Raw genomic sequence first — 20,052 nt, forward strand, 5'->3', positions numbered from 1 at the left:
CCTTGAATCTGGGCTGGCCCTGTGGCTCACCTTTGACCCCCAGAATGTAGCATAGGTGAATCTGCATGACCTCCAGTGCTATAGGAATGCCTTGCAGATTCTACCTCGGTGTTATAGGATATATAGTCTGGAGGAAGCCAGCCAACAAGTAAAAAAACCAACTATACTGAGACTACCGCACTGCATGGAAGTCAAAGCTAGCCATGTGGAGTGCCACACAGAGAGACCGAAATGGCCCTCAGCTCTTCCAGCAATCCCAGCTGAAGCACCAGACCTGGGACTAAAAATTTGATCTTGCATATTCAGCTCAGCTGGGTCTTCAAGTGACTCCAGCCCTGGGCTCTGTGTGACTGCAAATGCATTAGAGACAAGTAACAACCATCCAGCTGAGCCCCGTCAACTCTCAGAATCCTGAAAGGTAATAATAAATTATTTTAAGCCATCAAGTTTTAATGTGGTTAGTTAGGGTAACAATAGATTACTGCAAAACATAGCCACCAAAGATACCTCTAGATTCAAACATTTCTTTCCCCACAAACATTATACTCACACCTGAAGGTCCTTGGGCTTTCTCTCTAGCATGCTCTCCTACAAGGCATGTGTAAAAAATATGCATTTTTCACTGTTCTCCTACAACTCTACAAGCACCCCACTGGAAGTCAGGAAAACTGGATCTTCATCCTCATGGGGCCACTGTAATTTTGGCCAAGTCACTAAACTCCCTGTAGCTCAGGCTCTTCACTGAAAAATGGTGGCGGGGATTTGATTTTTACATTTTGTTTAGAGTGTGGCAGGCCAAATAGAAATTAAGACAGAACAAATAGGTGAAACAGATACAGTGGAAGAGTTCTAACTGAAGCAGGAGAGCCTGTGTTGGAGTAGTAGAAAGAGACGGGCACTGCAGTCAGAAGACCTAAGCTCAAGTGCCAGGCCCTCCCCTCACCAGACCGAAGAGCCCTGGACTCCCTGGGAACCCAGGACGGCAACCACTGCACTGGATGGTCTCGGAGGCCTTCCCTCTTCACATGCTGTGACCTATAACACTTACCATATAAAAACAGATGTGTACTTTAAAACTTTGGGATAGATTTTAATTTATTGTTTATGTGGCATCATATATCTTAATTTTTCAAACAAGTATTGAACGGAGTTTGTTATTTCTTCTGCTTTTTCACTGAACCAGATTTATAGTACTGTTTTCCAACTACCCTTTGACCCCTACACCAGTAAGCCCTTGCCAGTCTTGCCTAGTCCTCTCAAAACAAGTGCTAAGCTTAGTGCTTGCTCCATCTCCAGGGACAGAAATAGAGTATTTCAAATGTCCCAATCTACAGTATCACTTGGCTTGGGAAATACTAGTTTAAAAACTTTTAAACCACCCTATTGATTTTTTTTAAATCTTATTTTCAAAGACTTTCAGGGTAGGAGATTCCAGAGTCTACTATACATTCCCATTCAAGTGTTTAGTGGTTGTATTCACTGGGAACCTTTCCTTCATATTTGCCATAAATCATTCAATAAAGGTGCTCCTTCAGGTAATACTTCTCAACTTTAATTCTTACAACTTTTTAAAAAAGTCTTAGAATTAAGTTCTTCAATATTACTGTATGGCTTTCTTCTGAACTCTCAATTGTTTTCCCATTTTCTCCTTTAGATATTGACCTTAACTGAAAAGAGGAATGGTCTGATAAGTGTTCCTGCAGTTCTATGACTTATAAAATATCATGCATACTTAAGTTATTACGGAGCTTCCAGTTTTCATCTTGAGAGGTCAACATCTTCTAAAACATGTCATCAGATAATATGCACAGGCACATGATAAAATTACAGGCACATAAAGATACATTACCTATATTTATATTGCCTAACAAACACCCTGCCGCATGAAACTATTAGGTAACTATCTGACCATACATTGCAACAAAATTTCCACTCAAATCTCCAAACTCATTATTTGAACTTTTCCCCCAAGCCTAGGACAGACACACATTGTATCTGATCAATGTTAAAAAGAAGCCAACATCTGACCAATATTCTAAGCTATTTGAATAGAAGCTCCCACTTCCTTGAACATGAAATGTTAGGGATTTTCTCCCAAAGCTGTTTCAATAACTGGAAAAAGTACAAGCTAGAAGTCTTTTTTTGATATGAGAAGCAAAAATGTAGATTCCCAGAGGCTTGGAGGAAGAAAAGCAGTGTCTCTGATTGGTGCAATATCAAAGGGCCTCCTAAAATACATGTTAGGCATAATCGTACATCTCCATCTTGTCACACAGCAATGATACTTCCCCCATTGTTTGTCTGCTGCTACCTTTTAAATACTGTATTCCATTTTATTGTATAATAGCCCCAAGAATAAACAAATCAGGCAGCTGTTTGATGGATGTCTTTTAAACGTAAGCAAATATCAGCAGGTAAAATAACATAGTGTACTTGTTCCTTTCTAACTCCCCTCACTCTAGGAAAAGGCCATCTGCTGTCTTCCCCACCTGCCCCACCCCCCCTCAACTGCTCCTGCTCTTTCTCACGTAAACCCACACCACTGCAGGTCCTCATCCCACACACTCGAGAACTTCGAACCAGTTCAGAGTGCTCTTTAATTGAGCTGTAAGCCCATGCCAGGGCCACTCTGAACACTTGCCCTCACTCAGGCACCAAAAGAGGCCTGTATCTTTCTCAAAAGGTTAAACATAGAACATCGTATGTATGACCCAGCAAGTCTACTCCTAGGCACATATCCAAAAGAACTGAAAGCAGGGACGCAAACACCTGTGTTCGTAGTAGCATCATTCACAACAGACAAAAGGTAGAAACAACCCAAATGTCCATCAACAGATGAACAGATAAACAAAATGTGGTATATCCATACAATGTAACACTATTCAGCCAAACAAAGAAATGAAATTTTGATTATATGCTACCACATGGATGAACCTTGAAAACATTATGCTGAATGAAATAAGCCAGACACAAAAGAAAAATATTGTGTGATTCCACGTATATGAGATATCTAGAATAGACAAATTCGTAGAGACAGAAAGTAGAATAGATGTTACCACGGGCTGGGAGGGGGCGGGGAACAGAGAGTTATTGTTTAATGAATTTAATGGGAGTCACTGTTCAATGGAAGCTTATGTTGGGAATGACAAAGTTTTGGGTACAGATAGTGGTGATGGTTACACAACATTGTAAATGTATTTAATGCCACTGAATTACACACTTGCCAATGCTTAAAATGATAACTATTATGTTATGTATATTTTACCACAATAAAAAATTACTTAAGGGGAAAAAAGTCAGTCTGACCTCTGCAGTGGTGGCTTAGAGGGCACCTGGGATTTGAGGAGAGCTTCACTACCCAGGATTTGGGAGGCTGACAACCTCATCCATATCCCAAGCCCACCCCTATCCTGAGTAGCATAAGGATCTAGAAAAGAGACCTGGAAGTCAAGGTTTTCGGAATGTCCCCAGGAAGAGACAGCTATGGGCACCAAAGAGACACCCTCCGAGATTCCAGGTCACCCAGGGCTTTCCCCCCCGCCCCTCCACACAGCATGTTTCCCACGGGAAGGTCGTCAGTGGTCAGAAAGAAGAAAAAAGAGAGAGAGACCTGAGCAGGCCAACTCTCTGGAATGTATGTAAACTTTTTTCTTTTACTGACTTTCCAAGTGTCATGAGAATCAATTTTGGAGCAAGCAGCCTACAAAAAGATGCTTTAGTTCTCTCAGCCTAATGATATATATGCCAACGGAGAGGGAATAAGAAAACTTTGGAAAGTACTTGTATCTCTAAAATGTTTGAGGTTATTTAGAAGGGTGGGTGTTTCACACACACACACACACGCCACACATCACATCACACATATACATAAATACATACATACTACGGTTGCATATTCTTTCTAATATTCTTAAATCTAAAATTAATTTTAAAGGAAAAATACTGGACTTTCAGCACCAGAGCAGAGTTAGTAATTTTTTCTCAGGCATGTCATGCTGAACTATTGCCACTTGTAATTGTTTTAAAGTAAAGATAGGCTTCCAACAATAGGTTTTATACTAGTTATTCTCACTCTTGACTACTCTATAGCAAATTAATAAACCACCAACACAAATGTTATTTGCTATGTTTAGCGACGTTTAGAACAACGCCTTTCAAAAATTTGTGGAATGAGTGAATAGATAGATGCTTCAAATGGAAAACCTTAGAACCAGCAAGTCAAAATCTCACCAAAAGGAGGAAGAGGCATCCGTGGTATCTGGGTGCACAGGAAATAAGGTGCTGATGAGATTTGGGTGGTTGCTTCTTTTCCTCCCCCACCCCGCCCCCATAGAACTAGGAAGCATTACCCAGGCAACCACTAGGGGCAACTACTTATTATCTTTGTTATTCACACATAAAAAATTGAGCAGACTTATTGTTTAAGCGCGAAGAGAGTCCTCAATGAGGCAATATCCTGTCTGAATAATTTAGGACGGGGCCGGGCCAGCCCACACCGCGCACAGCGGGGGACAGTCCCACTGCGTCGTGTCCCTTTCCTGCAGCTACAGCCGGCTGCCCCGCTCAAAATTTCCCCTGTTACAGTCGGGTAGGAAAAAACCAAAACCCAAGAAAAGCCCAATTTACCAGCAGGCTAAATACATCGTGCCTTATTAAGCAAATGTTTCACCTGCCTGGCCAGTTAGCTTCCTCTCCCAGGAAGACTCGTTCAACAGGTTTCCTTTTGCTCTTCCTCTGCCTCCTGGGTTGGGGAGAGAGGCTGTCACTTCGCTTCGACCCTCCCCTTCCCTCCCCCTCGGCCCTTCCTCGCCGGCCCGGGCCAATCGCGCCGGCTCCAGCCAGTCCAGGTCGGCGGCCCGCGAGCTCGGCGGCCTGGATGCGCCGGGCGGCGGGCGCGGGGCCGGGCGCGGGGAGGCTCGCTGGGCCTGCACCCCGGGGCCGGGGGCGCGGAGCTCGCAAGGTGCCCTGCGGACGCGGCCCCGATGACCGAACTACAGCAAGATGTGGAGGACGCGAAGCCTGCGAAAGTGCTCGGGAAGAGAGAGAGCAAGGTCGGCCCGGCCCAGTAAGTAGCCCCGCGCGACCCCCGGGCCGGGCAGGCGCAGCCGCCGCCTCCTCGCGGGGACGGCTCGGGCGCAGCCGGTTGTCGGCCGCTGGCGCGGGACGGTCCCGCCAACTTCCCGCACTCTCGCCCCCGCCCGCCCTCGGATGCCCGGAGAGCGCGGCAGCATTTCGGGAATGCCCAGCTCGCAGTTGGGGGGGCGATCACTGGATCCGAAAGCTGAGTGGTGGCCTGTGAGTCCCGAGGGTCGTCGGGGAAACGGTGCGAATCCTCCAGCCCTGTCGAGACGCGGCGCTCACGTCCATTCCCGCTGTCCTACTTCCCAGCGACGGCTGGGGACGCCCAGCTGTCTCTAGTAATTAGATGTCATCTGCTTATTAGCTCCACAGTGATGTGTCTGGTTATTTGATTCAGAGCTGTGGGTGTCTGTCCCCCACCCTCTTCCCTGTTCCCCCCAAGAGAAGAAAAGTGGGAAACATGAACTAGGCTTTGTCTTTCCTTTCGGAAACCGCCTGCCTCGGCTACCTCCCACAAGCTTCTTAGACTTTTTTTTTTTTTTTGGAGAGAGGGTGTGGAGGTGGGTCGGGGAGCACAATGAATATATATTAATAGTAAAACAAAACATTTCGCACGTGCGTTGTGACTGTTCTCTGAAATTATGTGCATAATAAGAGGGTTTGCACATCGTTTGACCTATAGATTCTTCTGTTTTAACACACTGAAAACGCAGATATTTTTATCACAGGGATTACCTGGAATGAAAGTAATCTCCGGTACTAGTGTGGATTTTTTTTAAATCCGGAAATATGATTATTTGATGATTGTTATTCCCAAACATTCTTCTTTTAAAAAAGAAAAGAATCTTTCAGTATTTGCTTATTTGCTATATCACCATAAAACATCACCATAACATTAAATGATATTAAGATAAATATCTAAATAAGATATTAAGGTAAATATCTGAAGAAGCCCATTGTACTTTATGGTGTCAAGTTATTGGGGTAACTAAAACGATGTGTTTCTACCAATATGAAAAGATGCTAAATTCTTTTAACAGTAAAGATTCAATCTCCATCACTCATTTCAGCATTTAGTCATTGTTTTTTTTAATTGTTAATAGTCATTGTTTTACATAAAGAATTGTATGTAAAAAAAAGCATATTCCATCTGTGCGCCTTTTGCAGTCTGGGCTGAAGTTTTAGAAGAATAGCTTTATTAGCTGCTTTGGTTTGTTGTTTCAAAGGCTTTGGTCATATCGTCTTCCAGTGTCTTTGCTTTTCTTGGCCACACTTTCCTTTGTCCTCCCAGTATTGTCAACTTAAGTGGGCGTTCTTTAGGACAGACAAATGACTGAGAACAAATTGCTACATGTAAAACCACCCTAAAATGTTTCTGTTTTCTCACCCCAAAATAAAACCCTATCTTTATAATATTTCAAATCTAAGAAAAAGATGAACTATCAAATAACTCCTATTTTCTTGGCACTGAATCATTCTTTTATATACTTATTTCTCTGAAGAAGAGACCATGAGGATAGACTTTTCACTATTCTATAGTTGTTGGCAGTGACAGGAATGTTGAGTAGCAGAAGCAAGACTAGGACCCAGGACTTTAAACTCCCAGCACAAATCTCATCCAAAGATAATATTTCAGTTGCACAAAGCAGAATGATTCAAATCCACCCAATAGCTACAAAGTTTTGAAATCTTTACATTTCCCTGTTGGCTAGATATTCAGTTAAGGAGATGGTTTTGATTGAAACGTCTACTGTAGCATTTAAACAAATTCTCTTAATTCAAAACTCTTTATATGTTGGAAAAATAGTTTTGTAGAAAATAAGCTCAACCACATTGAAGCTCAGCATCCCAACACAGCCCTTCATTTGGAGTGACCAGTTTCATGAATCCATTTCAGTTCAACAAATAATGGAATATCTACTTGTTCAGTAACGGTGGGCAATACAAGGATAGATGTGATTTCAGATCTGCCCTTCTGGAACTCCAAGAGCAAGGTGGGGGTATATTACTATACTTCAAGGGACACTGGTGGCCATTGCCACATTAAACACACAGAAAAGGTCCTATAAAAAGTCTGCCCTATAACTGAATCTTCTGTACAATTTTTACCTATTTGGCAGTCTTTGGTAAATGTCTATTGGTTTGGGGGTTTTTTTTGGTTTGTTTTTTCCTACAAAGTGGTATTTTCTGAGCCTACTGAAGTCACTTCTGATTAAGTCTAAGATTTTTGACACTCACCTGAGCTCTTAAACTCTTGCTTTGGTATCAGAATAAGGGTAATTTAAGAGGGAGGGAAGGAAGTATAATATCATAATGACATACTGATGTGATAATTCCATATTGAAATCATTTTAGGTTGCCAAATTTTTATGCTTAGAAACCTGGTCTAACCTGTTTTGAACTTTATAACTTGGATTAATTATCACTAAGCTCAAAGTCTTGTTGAAGTCCAGGTGCCCCAGTGGACATACCTCCTGAGAGTATTAGAATGGCTTGCTCCTCCCCGCTTCCCTGCATCTCTAACTGCACCCACGTAGGCTTCAGCCCCGAGAGCTTGGCCTCATAGGTAATGACAGCTGGCATTCACTGAGAATGCCTACTATGTGACAGGGAGTGTGCTCAGCCCTTTACCTGCATTTGCACACAGATTAAGGTAGGTACTATTGTTATCTCCATTACAAATAAGAACACTAAGGCTCTGAGACATTAAGCAGCTAGGCAGAGTTACACAGCTAATAAGAGAGCAGCTCAAATTCAAGCCTAAGTCTCCTAACTCTAGATCCTGAACTTATAACCACTGCACTATATTTCATCCAGATTCCTCTGCTCCATGCTCTATGGCCTACTTTAAAAAGCAGGTTCCTCTGCCAAGATTTTGAGATCCTCACTGGTCTGGATACACAGAGAAACCTTACATCCTAATTCTAGTCAGCACATACATCTTTTATAGCCAAACAGTCATACCAGCAGCCCTGTACTTAAAGAGGTAACACGCGGCCCTCCCATGTTCACTGCAGCACCGTTCACAATAGCCCAGATACGGACTCAACCCAAGTGCCCGTCACTGGATGAATGGATAAAGAAAAGGGGGTATACATGCACAATGGCCTACTATTCAGCCTTAAAAAATCATCCTGTCATTTGTGACAGGGATGAACCTGAAGAACATTATGCTAAGTGAAATAAGCCAGTCGTAGAAAGACAAATGCCACGTGATCTCACATGCAGAATCTAAAACAGTCAAACTCGTGTAAGCAGAGAGTAGAATGGTGGTTGCCATCAGCTGAAGGGGTGTGGAGGGAGAGAATGGAGAGTTACTGATCAAAGCGTACGAAGTTGCAGATAGACAGGAAGAGTAAGTGTTGAGATCTGTTGCACAGCAGGGTGACTATAGTCAATAATAATGTATATTTCAAAATAACTAAGTAAATTTCAAATGTCTCCCTAAAGAAATGGCAGGAAAGTGAGGTGATGGATATGTCAATCAGCTTGATTTAATCTTGCCACCTGGTGTCCCATGAATGTATACAATTGTGGTTTGTCAATTAAAAATAGTGTGAGTTTAAAAAATAATTTTAAAATATATTTCTTACAAGACTCCAAAAAAAAAGATGATCTGCAAGAGGAATAAAGAGCCAGTGTGCCAAACGGAGGACTGAATGAATCCATCTTCCCTCCCACCCACCTCTATCTGTGCCTTTCTAAAGCAGTCCCCTCTCTCCTCTTCCTTCAGCTACCTCTAGAAACCAGCTCAAGTTTTCCCTCATTTAAAGCCTTCCCTTCTCACTGGCCACACTCGTCTCTTCCTTATTAGAGCTCACCTCGTATGTACGTGGTCAGCCTTATAGAATTTAGCTGCTGCTATTATGACTATTAATTAACAATTAATGTTTACTGATGGTTTAGTTTGCACAAAATACTATTATAAATCATTAACATATATTAACTCACACACTAATCCAGCTTATATTAGTTATCTTTCCCCAAATAGATTACAGACTCCAATTACATTTTTCCTTATTGAATTTCTCAGAGCCCCAAAAATAATCACTTTCAATAACCATCTGTTGGTGAGCTGGGGAGGCTGAGACTCCCAGACACGCTAGTTGAGATATGTACGGTATTATGCTGATAGCTGACATTCATTCAGCTTGACTGTGTCAGGGGAAAATTCATTTTAAATTTTTCTTAATCAAATTTTCTATCAGTAGCCATTAGAATGTGTAGGTACATTTACTTGCCCAAGAGGTGTGGCTTATTTTATTCATCTTTGTGCTAGAATGTGAGGCTGTTGATTTACTCATCACTAAAGTGCGTATTAGATTAAAAAATACAATGTATCCCTTTTCTGGGATACATTGTAGTTTAGCTGTATATTTCCTTCTAAGATCCTAGTTTTCTTCATTTTTATTACCTTTTTCATTCTGAGTTTAATGTTCCTGGTACATAGACAGTTGTAGCATAGCCTAACTTTCTTTGACACACATTTTATGAAACACACTTAGTTCTTAAAGTTTCTTCTGGATCTGATTTAGTAATGGCTAGGTTACTTTTAATGAATTTTGGCAAGTGTCCAAAACTAATGCTGATATATTCTGAGCAAAAGCTATCTTGACTCATTTCAAATAATGGATTATATTACATGTATAATAATATACATTTGTAATGCAATTTGAATTTTTAACATTTGAACTTTAATAAATTGGGGCATAAGAATTCTAGAAATTTGTTCATATATGTAGGAGACAGTGGATGTGGACAATATAAACATTCATCTTAAAAGGAAGCTCCCTGGTATTTTCAATAAATGCCAATTATTTTAGGTATATATTTTTACTTCAGTGAATTCAAGTAAAAATAAATTAACTCAGTAGAAACATGTATCATCTAAGCTATATTATCTTTGTGCATGAGATGTTTGGGGTACCTGACAAGCAGAATAAAGGTTAGAGTTGGAATTTGATCTGGAATTGGAAGCAAGAGAAATAAAGGGCATATAATTGTTGAATGTAACTCAATTTCTTAGTGCTTGCTTAACTCCAAACTTTGATAGTTTCCATTTAGCAAGAGAATATTATCTCTCTATCTATGTACATGTATAATTTTTTTTAAATTTCCAAGTCGTGAAATCAGACAGACCCCATTCACTTTTCAGTATAAACTCTGGGGTAGGAAAGAATTATATATAATATATTAGAAAATATAAAAATTATATTAAAGTAAAACAATCAATGGAGGAGTTTGAAAATGGAGAAAACTAAACAGTGTTCTAGTTTGAAAGGTTTTAGAAAGAAATATAATGCACCAAATCAGCTCTATGGCTGGAGGTTAATATTATGGAAAATTACTGATTTATCTAAGCAGTATGTAAAATGGTCAAGAATGCAGGCTCCTGTAGTCCCAGCTACTCGGGAGGCTGAGGCAGGAGGATCGCTTAAGCTGAGGAGTCTGAGGTTGCTGTGAGCTAGGCTGACGCCACGGCACTCACTCTAGCCTGGGCAACAGAGTGAGACTCTGTCTCAAAAAAAAAAAAAAAATGCAAGCTCTAAGAAACTAGAATTCTTTTTTTTTTATTTTTGTGAGACAGGGTCTCACCCTGTTACCAGGCTGGAGTGCAGTGGTGACCATAGCTCACTGTAGCCTCGAACTCCTGGCCTTAAGTGATCCTCCTGCCTCAGCCTCCCAAGTCACTGGGATTATAGGGGTGAGCCACCACACCTGGCTGGAAACTAGTGTTTGAATTCTGCCTTTCCTGTCTCTTAGAGGTGTGACCCTGGCAAGTTACCAAGCCCCTCTAAGTCTCCATTTCATCATCTGTAAAAGAGAATACTTAAGTCTTGCATGTAGGCTTGCTTTGAGGTTTAAATGGGAACTGTAATAAATGCACTTCGCCTGGTGCCTGCGTATTGTCAGCTGTCCATAAACTGTAGCTATGTTAGCCCTCACTACTGAGGGTCTGGTACATGCTATGGGATGGGGAGGAGAGGATGACACAAAATGTAATTTAAACTAAAGAGTCAAAATAAATAAGGTTAAACTCTCACAGTGGCATGCAACAGTGTTCTGTTAAGTGACCTTGAGGATTCTTTGATAGCACCTGAGCATTTCCATGCCTCTAATGTGGCATGTTGGATTTTACTGTTTGCTAAAAGGATCTCATGTCATAGCTATTTTTTGACCTCCCAGCTTATGTAAATACTACTTACTGATTTGGTGTTATCATATCTTTTGGGCAGTACTTTTATCTGTGATCCATTGAGTTCTACATCCCACTTCCTGGCACTGAGCTTTTCTCTCATGGATCCTCAGCTGTAAACTGCAGGGTTTTTTCCATTTGCTAAATTTCAACAGAACTGTCCTTAAACACCTTTCTACTTTTTTAAATGCTCAACTTCAGGCACTTCACACACTTTCAAATGGAATAAAGCAAAGGTCCTGGAGACAGATTCTTCCTCAACCACCTTAATGACTACTTTTTTCTCCCTAAAAAGGAAGAGTGTTTTTATCCAAACATAAGTTTGATTATTTACACTTAAAAGAGAGGCAGGACCAACTTACACTACATTCCTGAAGGTAGACTAATTTATACGCTGTGACTGATCACTCTATGTGTAGCAGAGGTTCCCATATTTATAATGGGATATGACGTCCCAAGGTACATATCATTTTTAACAATTGTATTGAAGTATATTTTTCATATCATAAAATTTACCATTTCCAGTGTACACAGTTCAATAACTTCTAGCAACTTTATGAAGTGATGCATCATCACCATCACCTTGTTTTAGAACATTTTCATCCCTCCAATAAGAACCCTCAGACACATTTACACTTAATCCCCAGTCCCGCTCCCAATCCCAGCCCGTCACTCACTATCTGCTACCTATCTCTATAATTTTGCCTTTTCTGGAATCATACAATATGTCATCTATTATCTCTGCCTCTTTTTTTATGGGGTCTTGCTATGTTGCCCAGGCTGGCTATCCACAGGTGCAATCATAGCTCACTGCAGCCTCGAACTTCTGGGCTCAGGTGACCTTCTTGCCTCAGCCTCCTGAGTAGCTGGGACTACAGATGCATGCCACTGTACCTGGCCATGTGTCTGCCTTTTTTTTTTTTTTACTTCACATCACGTTGTGAGGTTTATCCATGAAGTAGCATGTGCCAGTAGTCCATTCCTTTGCATGGATAGAATCCCATTGCAGGGATATACCACATTTTGTCTACCTATTCTTCTTTTGAACATTTAGGTTGTTTCTACCTTTTGGCTATTATGAATAATGCTGCCGTGAATGTTGGTATGCAAGTCTTTGTGTGGACATATGCCTTCATTTTTCTTGAGTATATACCTAGAAATGGAATTGTGGGTCATGTGGTAATTCTATATTTAACATTTCGAGGAACTAGTAAACTGTTTTTCAAAGTAGCTGTACCATTTTACATTCCCACCAGCAATGTATGAGGGCCCATGTTGTAGATTTAAGAAAAAGGGCTTTCACATAGCAAGGGAAACAAGATTGTAAGCATCTTAAAGGCAGGTCAGTACTTAACACTTTCTAACAATAAATACCAGTGGAATGTTAACGAAGTGACATTCATACTTAAGATTTTGAAAGCTCCCCAACAACAATGTCAAAGATAGCTCAGGCAGGGCCGGTTGCAGTGGCATACGCCTGTAATCCTAGCCCTCTGGGAGGCTGAGGCTGGTGGATCGCTCGAGGTCAGGAGTTCGAGACCAGCCTGAGCAAGAGTGAGACCCTGTCTCTACTAAAAATAGAAAGAAATTATCTGGCCTACTAAAATATATATATAGAAAAAATTAGCCGGGCATGGTGACACATGCCTGTAGTCCCAGCTACTCGGGAGGCTGAGGCAGGAGGATCGCTTAAGCCCAGGAGTTTGAGGTTGCTGTGAGCTAGGCTGACGCCACAGCACTCACTCTAGCCTGGGCAACAAAAGCGACACTGTATCTCAAAAAACAAAAGATAGCTCAGGCTGTGATACTTGGGTACTTTTTGTTTTTTACAACCTCTTAAAATTTTGCATGTAATATTTATCGCCACTTTTTTTAATGACAGAATTGGACCATAATTTTCCCATCTGTGTTGACATTTTTTCAAGTGATACATGTATAAGGTTAGAAAATTAAAACAATATAGATAGGTACAAAATGAAAAGTGAAGGCCCCTTCCTGTCTCCCACCTTAGAGTTCCTGGTCTCAAAGCTAACAACAATTCCGAAGGTTTTTTGGTCTTTTTTCTTATACTATTATCATTGAAGACTAGAATCAAGTTTTTTGTTGATTTATTTTGTTTCCCCTTAGACTATCCACCTTCGAATATACATATAAGTGTGTTGGACTTGGCAAAGTGAAACAGCTTGTGAGGTGGTTCTGATGATTAAGTGTGGTCACACAGTACCAGACATCACAGGAGAGCGCAAAAAATGGCCGGCATTATTCTCATGTACTATTTTGTTCCAAGTTCCTTTGCAGAATAGTTATCTACCCATAAAATGACTACACAGTTTTAACAGTAATAAACCCATCAGAATACAACTTTCTTATGGTCTTAGCAAAGTGGGTTCCCAGTGTTAAATAGAGGGATTGGCTTCTGACTGAGCCATCCTAAATTATCCATTTATTTTCTTATATCTTCTGTTCCCCTTTTCTATTCTGGACGGTCCTAGACAGGCCCATAATTAGATGAAGTAGCAATATCTGGGCCACTCGGTGAGCAACAAGATTATGATGTCACAAGGGTGGTGAGAACTGTTTCAAAAGAGGAGAGACCAAGGTGGAGAAATGGAAATGTGAATGAAGTTGGAGAAAATGAGTAGGGAGATGGGAAAAGAATAGAAGAGAGTTGGAAAAAGAGAGGGGGAAATAATAGTGAGTTATATTGAAAAGAGAAGAAAATGCTAATTTATCATTAAACTATATGATCTTCCTCTTCTGCATATGTTGATCCGTGTCTTGTCAACAAAGTTTTGGCAATGAGATAGGTGGCTGACATGCCTCTTCTTCCTTAAGATATTGATCTGTGCATACGTGTTGGTGTTTTCTTAAAGTCCATATATATCAGGTATATGATTATGTCCATGTATGTTACCTTCTAGATTTTTCAAATGATATCTTCCATCTTGTGCAGTGAGTTAAAAACTAGGAAGAACCTCAGAAACACAGTATGCTAGTTTTTGTGTCCTTTACTATTAAGGATTATTATCTGAAAACAGTCATTTTGTGATCCTACAAATTATTTGAAACTCCTAGTGTATAGTGCTGTAAATGGTGTATTGGGAATTGAGTTGCTGTATGTCAATAGTGATGAAAAACTGCTAATTTATCATGACAACTTTTATTACCATATTGTTTCTACAATTTGTTGGAAAATGACACCTGTTTTGATCCATTTAATACTTAAATATTGTGCATAATGCTTTATATAAGATGGTCCTCCCAGAGCCTGTACAGACTGTCAAGAGTATATTTCTTTCTCTCCCACTCTCCCGTCCTCCCTTAATAAAAGTTCCATAGTATATAAAGTCGACTAGTTTTGAGGTGAAGCTGGTAGATTTCTTAGGTTTATTCTTGATTTGATCAGAATCTTTTCTGAAAATTTTAGAAAAAAACACAACATCTTTTCTCAAATTCTAAACTAACAAAATATCAGACCTGTCATCAGAACCTACCAGACGGGAGAATAATAAATGACTTATGAGCTCAGAGAAAGGCAGTATTTGACAGTTGGTAACAATCACGTACTCAAACGACATTTACTGAATATTTTGTGTATTGGGTGCCATGCTGAGTGTCACAGAGATCAGCAGGATGAAAAAGAGAAAGCCTTTGCCCACAAGGAAAATAGGATAGAGGAAAGAAACATTTCATTTTGAGATTTGATCTTCTTTTTATTTATTTATTTTTTTGAGACAGAGTCTCACTCTGTTGCCCAGGCTAGAGTGCTGTGGTGTCAGCCTAGCTCACAGCAACCTCAAACTCCCGGGCTTAAGCGATCCTTCTGCCTCAGCCTCCCGAGTAGCTGGGACTACAGGCATGCGCCACCATGCCCGGCTAATTTTTTCTACATATATTTTTAGTTGGCCAGATAATTTCTTTCTATTTTTAGTAGAGACGGGGTCTCACTCTTGCTCAGGCTGATCTCGAACTCCTGACCTTGAGCGATCCTCCCGCCTCGGCCTCCCAGAGTGCTAGGATTACAGGCGTGAGCCACCGCGCCCGGCCTTGATCTTCTTTTTAAAAAACGACTAGGTAGCTCCAGAAAATGTATCAAAGTTTAGACAAAATGAGGTAATATCCCCGCTATGAGTTAGACACTATTCAAAGTGCTCTTACAGATACACATATAATGAGGTAAATACTATTTTCATCACATTTAAGTATAACAGAGACAGTCACTTGGCCAAGGTCATAACAGCTGTTAGAGTGTTGAAGCCAAAATTCAAAGGCAGGCAGTCTAATCTGAACCGGCCTCCTAAAATCATTAATTATACAACTTTACCAGATTAGGAAGGGTGAAGATGCAAAAGGCAAAATACTTCCCATTAAATGTTTGTGTATCCCTGAGTCGGTCTCTTAACTTTTATAGGTCTGTTTTCTCAACTGGAAAACTAAGGCTCATTTCCATTCTGCAGTGAACTTTTCCAGTAGTCTAACATTGAAAGGATTTTAATGCTCTACAGAAGACAAGATTAACTGTCAATTGAGCACTAGTGCTTTCTCTCTATTGTCAAACACAGGTACCTCTTTGGATACTTGTGTGTTTACCTGTGCTCAAACCTAAGTAACAGAGAAGTTAATTTTTTCAGTTGCAGCTTTACGTTGTGATTTGCACAGCAGTTATTCATAGATTCCAATTTTTAAAAACCATTGTTGGTTTCTTTGCACAAGTACAGAGTGTATCTTTAAAGTAATGTGACTGATTTGTTTAAAAAGCATGTGAATGCTGTCTTTTTAAAAGCAGTTACCAAAGGAACCCAAGAACTTTTCCAACACTGCTCTAATTGCGCAAAATCTTTTTTATATTCTTCTCAGAGTTACTTTCAAAGCTTGGAGCCAATTCTTTGAATAGTCATAAGGTTGGCACATCCTCTTCCTTTGAGAGGTTTTGGAAACAGCCTGAAGTTACTTGAAGCCAAATTTGGTGAATAAGGTGGATAAGAATAGTTCAAATACCTTTAAACCACTCTGTGGATAAGAACATTTTTTTTTATCAAAAACAATATGTGACTATAAAATAATAAGACTGAGTTTCTGACAGTACTTACCAATTTCCACACTTCCAAATCTAGGTTTATTACTTTGTAATCTTATGAAAACAGGAAAATTTTATAGTTACTATTCTCTCCTAAAATCATTTTTCAGTGTTTATGATAGACTTAGGTAGGTGTTGGCATATCATAAACATTAAAAAATACTTTGAGAATGTAGATATAATATATGGTAAGCCTTTTTCTTGAAGAGTATATCCTATGTCTTATGGAGAACATAATTCTTGAAGAAATTTCCATGAGTTTAGACTGAAGGTTCAGCTATCATCATCTTGTAGTATCTTCTACTACATTGCACATTATGGGAAATTGTATGGAAATTATATTTTTTCAGGTCCTCTCCCCATGTTATAGTTTTACACCAAATGGGTTTTTTTCACTGTATATAAGGCACTACTCTTGACTTTCCCACATGACAATTGTCAATTATCAGCAATAAGCTTTCCATTTTTGCCTGTCACCTAATTGTTAACATCTGTTAGCTGATTGGCCTACTCCCTAGTGAGTCCCTGAGCATACTTAAAGACAAGCATATTTTCCTGTTCTTGACTCGGTCAGAATGGATTCATTAGCACAGCAGTGTTGCACAGCCATTTTATCTGAGGTCCGATTTTAACACTGTATTGTTCAGTAATTTCTATGTGATATGTCTCCACTCTTCTCTAATCCAATGTGATTCCGCAGGCATTTACCTAGCTCTTACTCTATGCTGGGAATACAAGGCCAAGTGAGGTGTGCGTGATGCCCTGTGGGAGCTCCCAGTCTGGGGAGAGGGTAGCAGGACACACGCACATAACTAATGCCGCGTGCTAAGGTTCTGCAGCAGTCACCAAATGCTATGAGAATAGCGATGTAGGCAGTCTGTTTGTCTTGGGGTGAGCAGGGATAGGAGGTGATGTCTGAAGTGAGGTTGATGAATCAGACAGAATTTACCCCAACGAAAGGGAGAAAATTATTCCAGGCAGAGGGAAGAACAAGGCTAGGATACTTGAAAGTTCAAATTCATGTTTTTGATGAGCACTCAGGGGTCTCCCGTTGCTTGACTGGTTGGAGCTGGGGGGACTCACGGAGAGAGCTGAAGGGGGAAGGACTGGGAGGCCCCGTTTACACTTACCCTCTGGCTTTATTCTCTTTGCTTCACTTCCGGCTTTGGCTCTACTACCCACGCTTTGAAACTTTAGGGAAGTCGTTCTCCTCTTTGGTCTTCAGTTTCCTCCTCTGTACAGAGAGAGGGCTTGAATGACCTGATTTGTAGATCCCTTCCAACCTGAAGAGCCTTTGAAGAAACTGCCCTACTTCTCTGCATGCTTCTGTAGCCTTTGTGGAAAGAATTCTATCGACTGAACAAACTGGGGAAAGCTTTTTAAATATGAATAGAATCCTTGCTTTCTTACTTGGTTTGACCTCATTTTATTTTATTTTATTATTTCTTTCCTTAGGTAAACTTACACCTGTTTAAGGCAGGACTGCCACTGAAATATACCTAAACTATCCTCTTAACACATTTATAGATACATATCAGCATTCACGTTGCATTCAGACAACCCTTCTTTGCCTCCGTGCCTTCTGGACTGGCCATCGCAGAAATGCCTGATCGGGCACCTTAGTTTAAACCCATAATACCAATGGGGACCAAATTCATTATCAGTAGAGTTACAAGCTTCTCTGGTATACTTAAGGTCTGAAAATAATCATAGATTGTACTTGAATACAAAATACAATTTTAAGTTAAAAAGCCTTTTAATTTAGAAATGAAATTAGGGAATAACTAAGTGATATTAGTTTCTCACTTCAACTTAATAATTATACTAACATTGTTTCCTAGAGTGTGTTCAAACAAACAAAAAATAATTATACTAGCATTTTTAATGTACTCTATGTTCATTAAAGTACTTATATTTGTATCAGTAATTGCATGCACATTTTTTGAGGACTATTTTTAGGCACTATAGTATGGTATAGGATATTAGGCTGTATTAGGCATGGACCCTGCCCTCAAGATCATTAGGGCAGGTTTCACTGTAATTTGAGCAATATCTTAATCTGACATTAAATATGAATTTACATCTATTGTGATAAATACGAATATGTACAGACAATGTTAAGAGAACAATGAGGAAGAAACTAGCCCAGTGTGGGGACGGAGTGAAGGTCTCTTAGAGTAAATGATGATATCTGAGAGAAGTTTGGAGGGAGGAATAGGAGTTAGTTCCCTCCTCCCCCCAAAAAGACAGAAATCATTCTAACCAGAAAAAACAGCCTAAACCAATTAAGATTACTAGAACACAGAACGTATAATACTGAATGGCAACACATGAGGCGGGAGCAGTAGGATGGAGGAGGGTCACAGAGGACATTTTATGCAATGAAAAGGAGCTTGGGTTTAACCACAAATTGCAGGGAGCCACTGAAGGGATTTACCCAGGGGCAGGATACAGTCAGGTCTGAGTTTTTTAGAGATAACTGCAGTGACAGAGGTGAAGACAGATTGTTGGAGAATGAAGCAGGAAGCAGGGATTAGCCAGCTGTAAAACAATCCAGGTAAGATTGGTCTGGTAGGGGAAAGGGGGAGAATGGATTGGACACATGTTGGGGAGACAAAATTGGAAGGACCAGGTGATGGATTGGACTGATAGAGCGAGGAACACAGAGTGACGCTTAGTTCCTCCCTTCGGGAAGGCCATGTGGACTGCGATGCCGTTATGTTAAGCCATGGAACATGGGCGGTAACTGAGATTTGAGGTGTTAAAATGATGAGTTCCCTTTTATAAAAGTTGTGATTGGCATTGAGGTCAGAGCCGGAAGATGGATTTGGAAACTGTCGGCCTATAGTTGACAATTAAAAGTATGAGAGTGGATGGAATTTTCCAAGGGAGAGAGGAGTAGGAAACCAAAGAGAGAACGTGGGAGTGATCCTATGTTGGAATGAAGTTCAGAAAAAGAGGCCACAAAGGTGATGGGGAATACATAGCCCAGTGGAGAACAAAACAAAACAAAAACCACCAAAGAAAATAAAACAAAACAGAGGAATAGAATTATGAAAGAAACAAGGAAAGGAGAATCCCAGAAGATAGTCAACAGTCGCAAGTACAGCCAAGAGTAGCCTTAAGAGAGCTACTGAATTCCCCTTGGCATCTAGTCATGTAGGAATCACCAGTGAAGTCGTCCAGAGAAATTTTAGTGGAGTGATGGGCACGGGAGCCCGACTGCGGTGGACTGGGTAGGTGGGAAACGAGGAAGCGACATGGCACGTGTAGACTTTGGCTTGGCTGGGAAGTGAAGGAGAGAGGAAATTCCTCGCGGAGTGCGGTGGAGGGAAGGTTTGTCTCTTAGGCGAGAGAGCCTGTCGCACGGAACCTAGGGGAAGGAGCCAGCAAGGGAGCCGGCGACGTGGCACGTCTGATAACTGACAGAACAAGCCCAGACGTGCCAGAAAATGAGCTTGAACGTGAGTAAGAGAGGCCTTGCCTTCTGCAACTGGAGGAATGAATAGATGTAGTAGATGCAGATATAGATAAGCGTAGGTCGGGGAAAAGGGGGCTGGTCGTCTGAGTCTTTCAAATCTCAGGATTTTTTACTGGCGTCGTGACATTGGGCCCTTTCATCTAGAAAGATCAGTTGTGTTTCGTTAGGGGTTTGAGGAGCACAGAGAGTGTCTGGAACACGAGCAAGGGAGTAGGAGAG

General features: G+C 40.7%; 1 protein-coding gene across 2 annotated transcripts in view; it reads left to right on the forward strand.

The window, feature by feature from the left end:
* GRAMD2B (GRAM domain containing 2B) overlaps positions 1-20,052 on the forward strand; it is a 102,467-nt gene that overhangs the window by 37,217 nt on the left and 45,198 nt on the right. The window contains exon 1 of one of the 2 annotated variants that reach the window (XM_045565758.1): positions 4,897-5,065. The exons of the other annotated variant lie outside the window; for it this stretch is intronic. Within the exon in view, the coding sequence (XP_045421714.1) occupies positions 4,983-5,065 (83 nt within the window). The 5' untranslated portion in view covers positions 4,897-4,982. Of the gene's footprint in view, positions 1-4,896; positions 5,066-20,052 lie in introns of those variants that run through there. 2 annotated transcript variants of the gene reach the window in all.

The sequence above is a fragment of the Lemur catta genome, chromosome 12 (assembly GCF_020740605.2).
Source record: "Lemur catta isolate mLemCat1 chromosome 12, mLemCat1.pri, whole genome shotgun sequence".
Taxonomy (NCBI): domain Eukaryota; kingdom Metazoa; phylum Chordata; class Mammalia; order Primates; family Lemuridae; genus Lemur; species Lemur catta.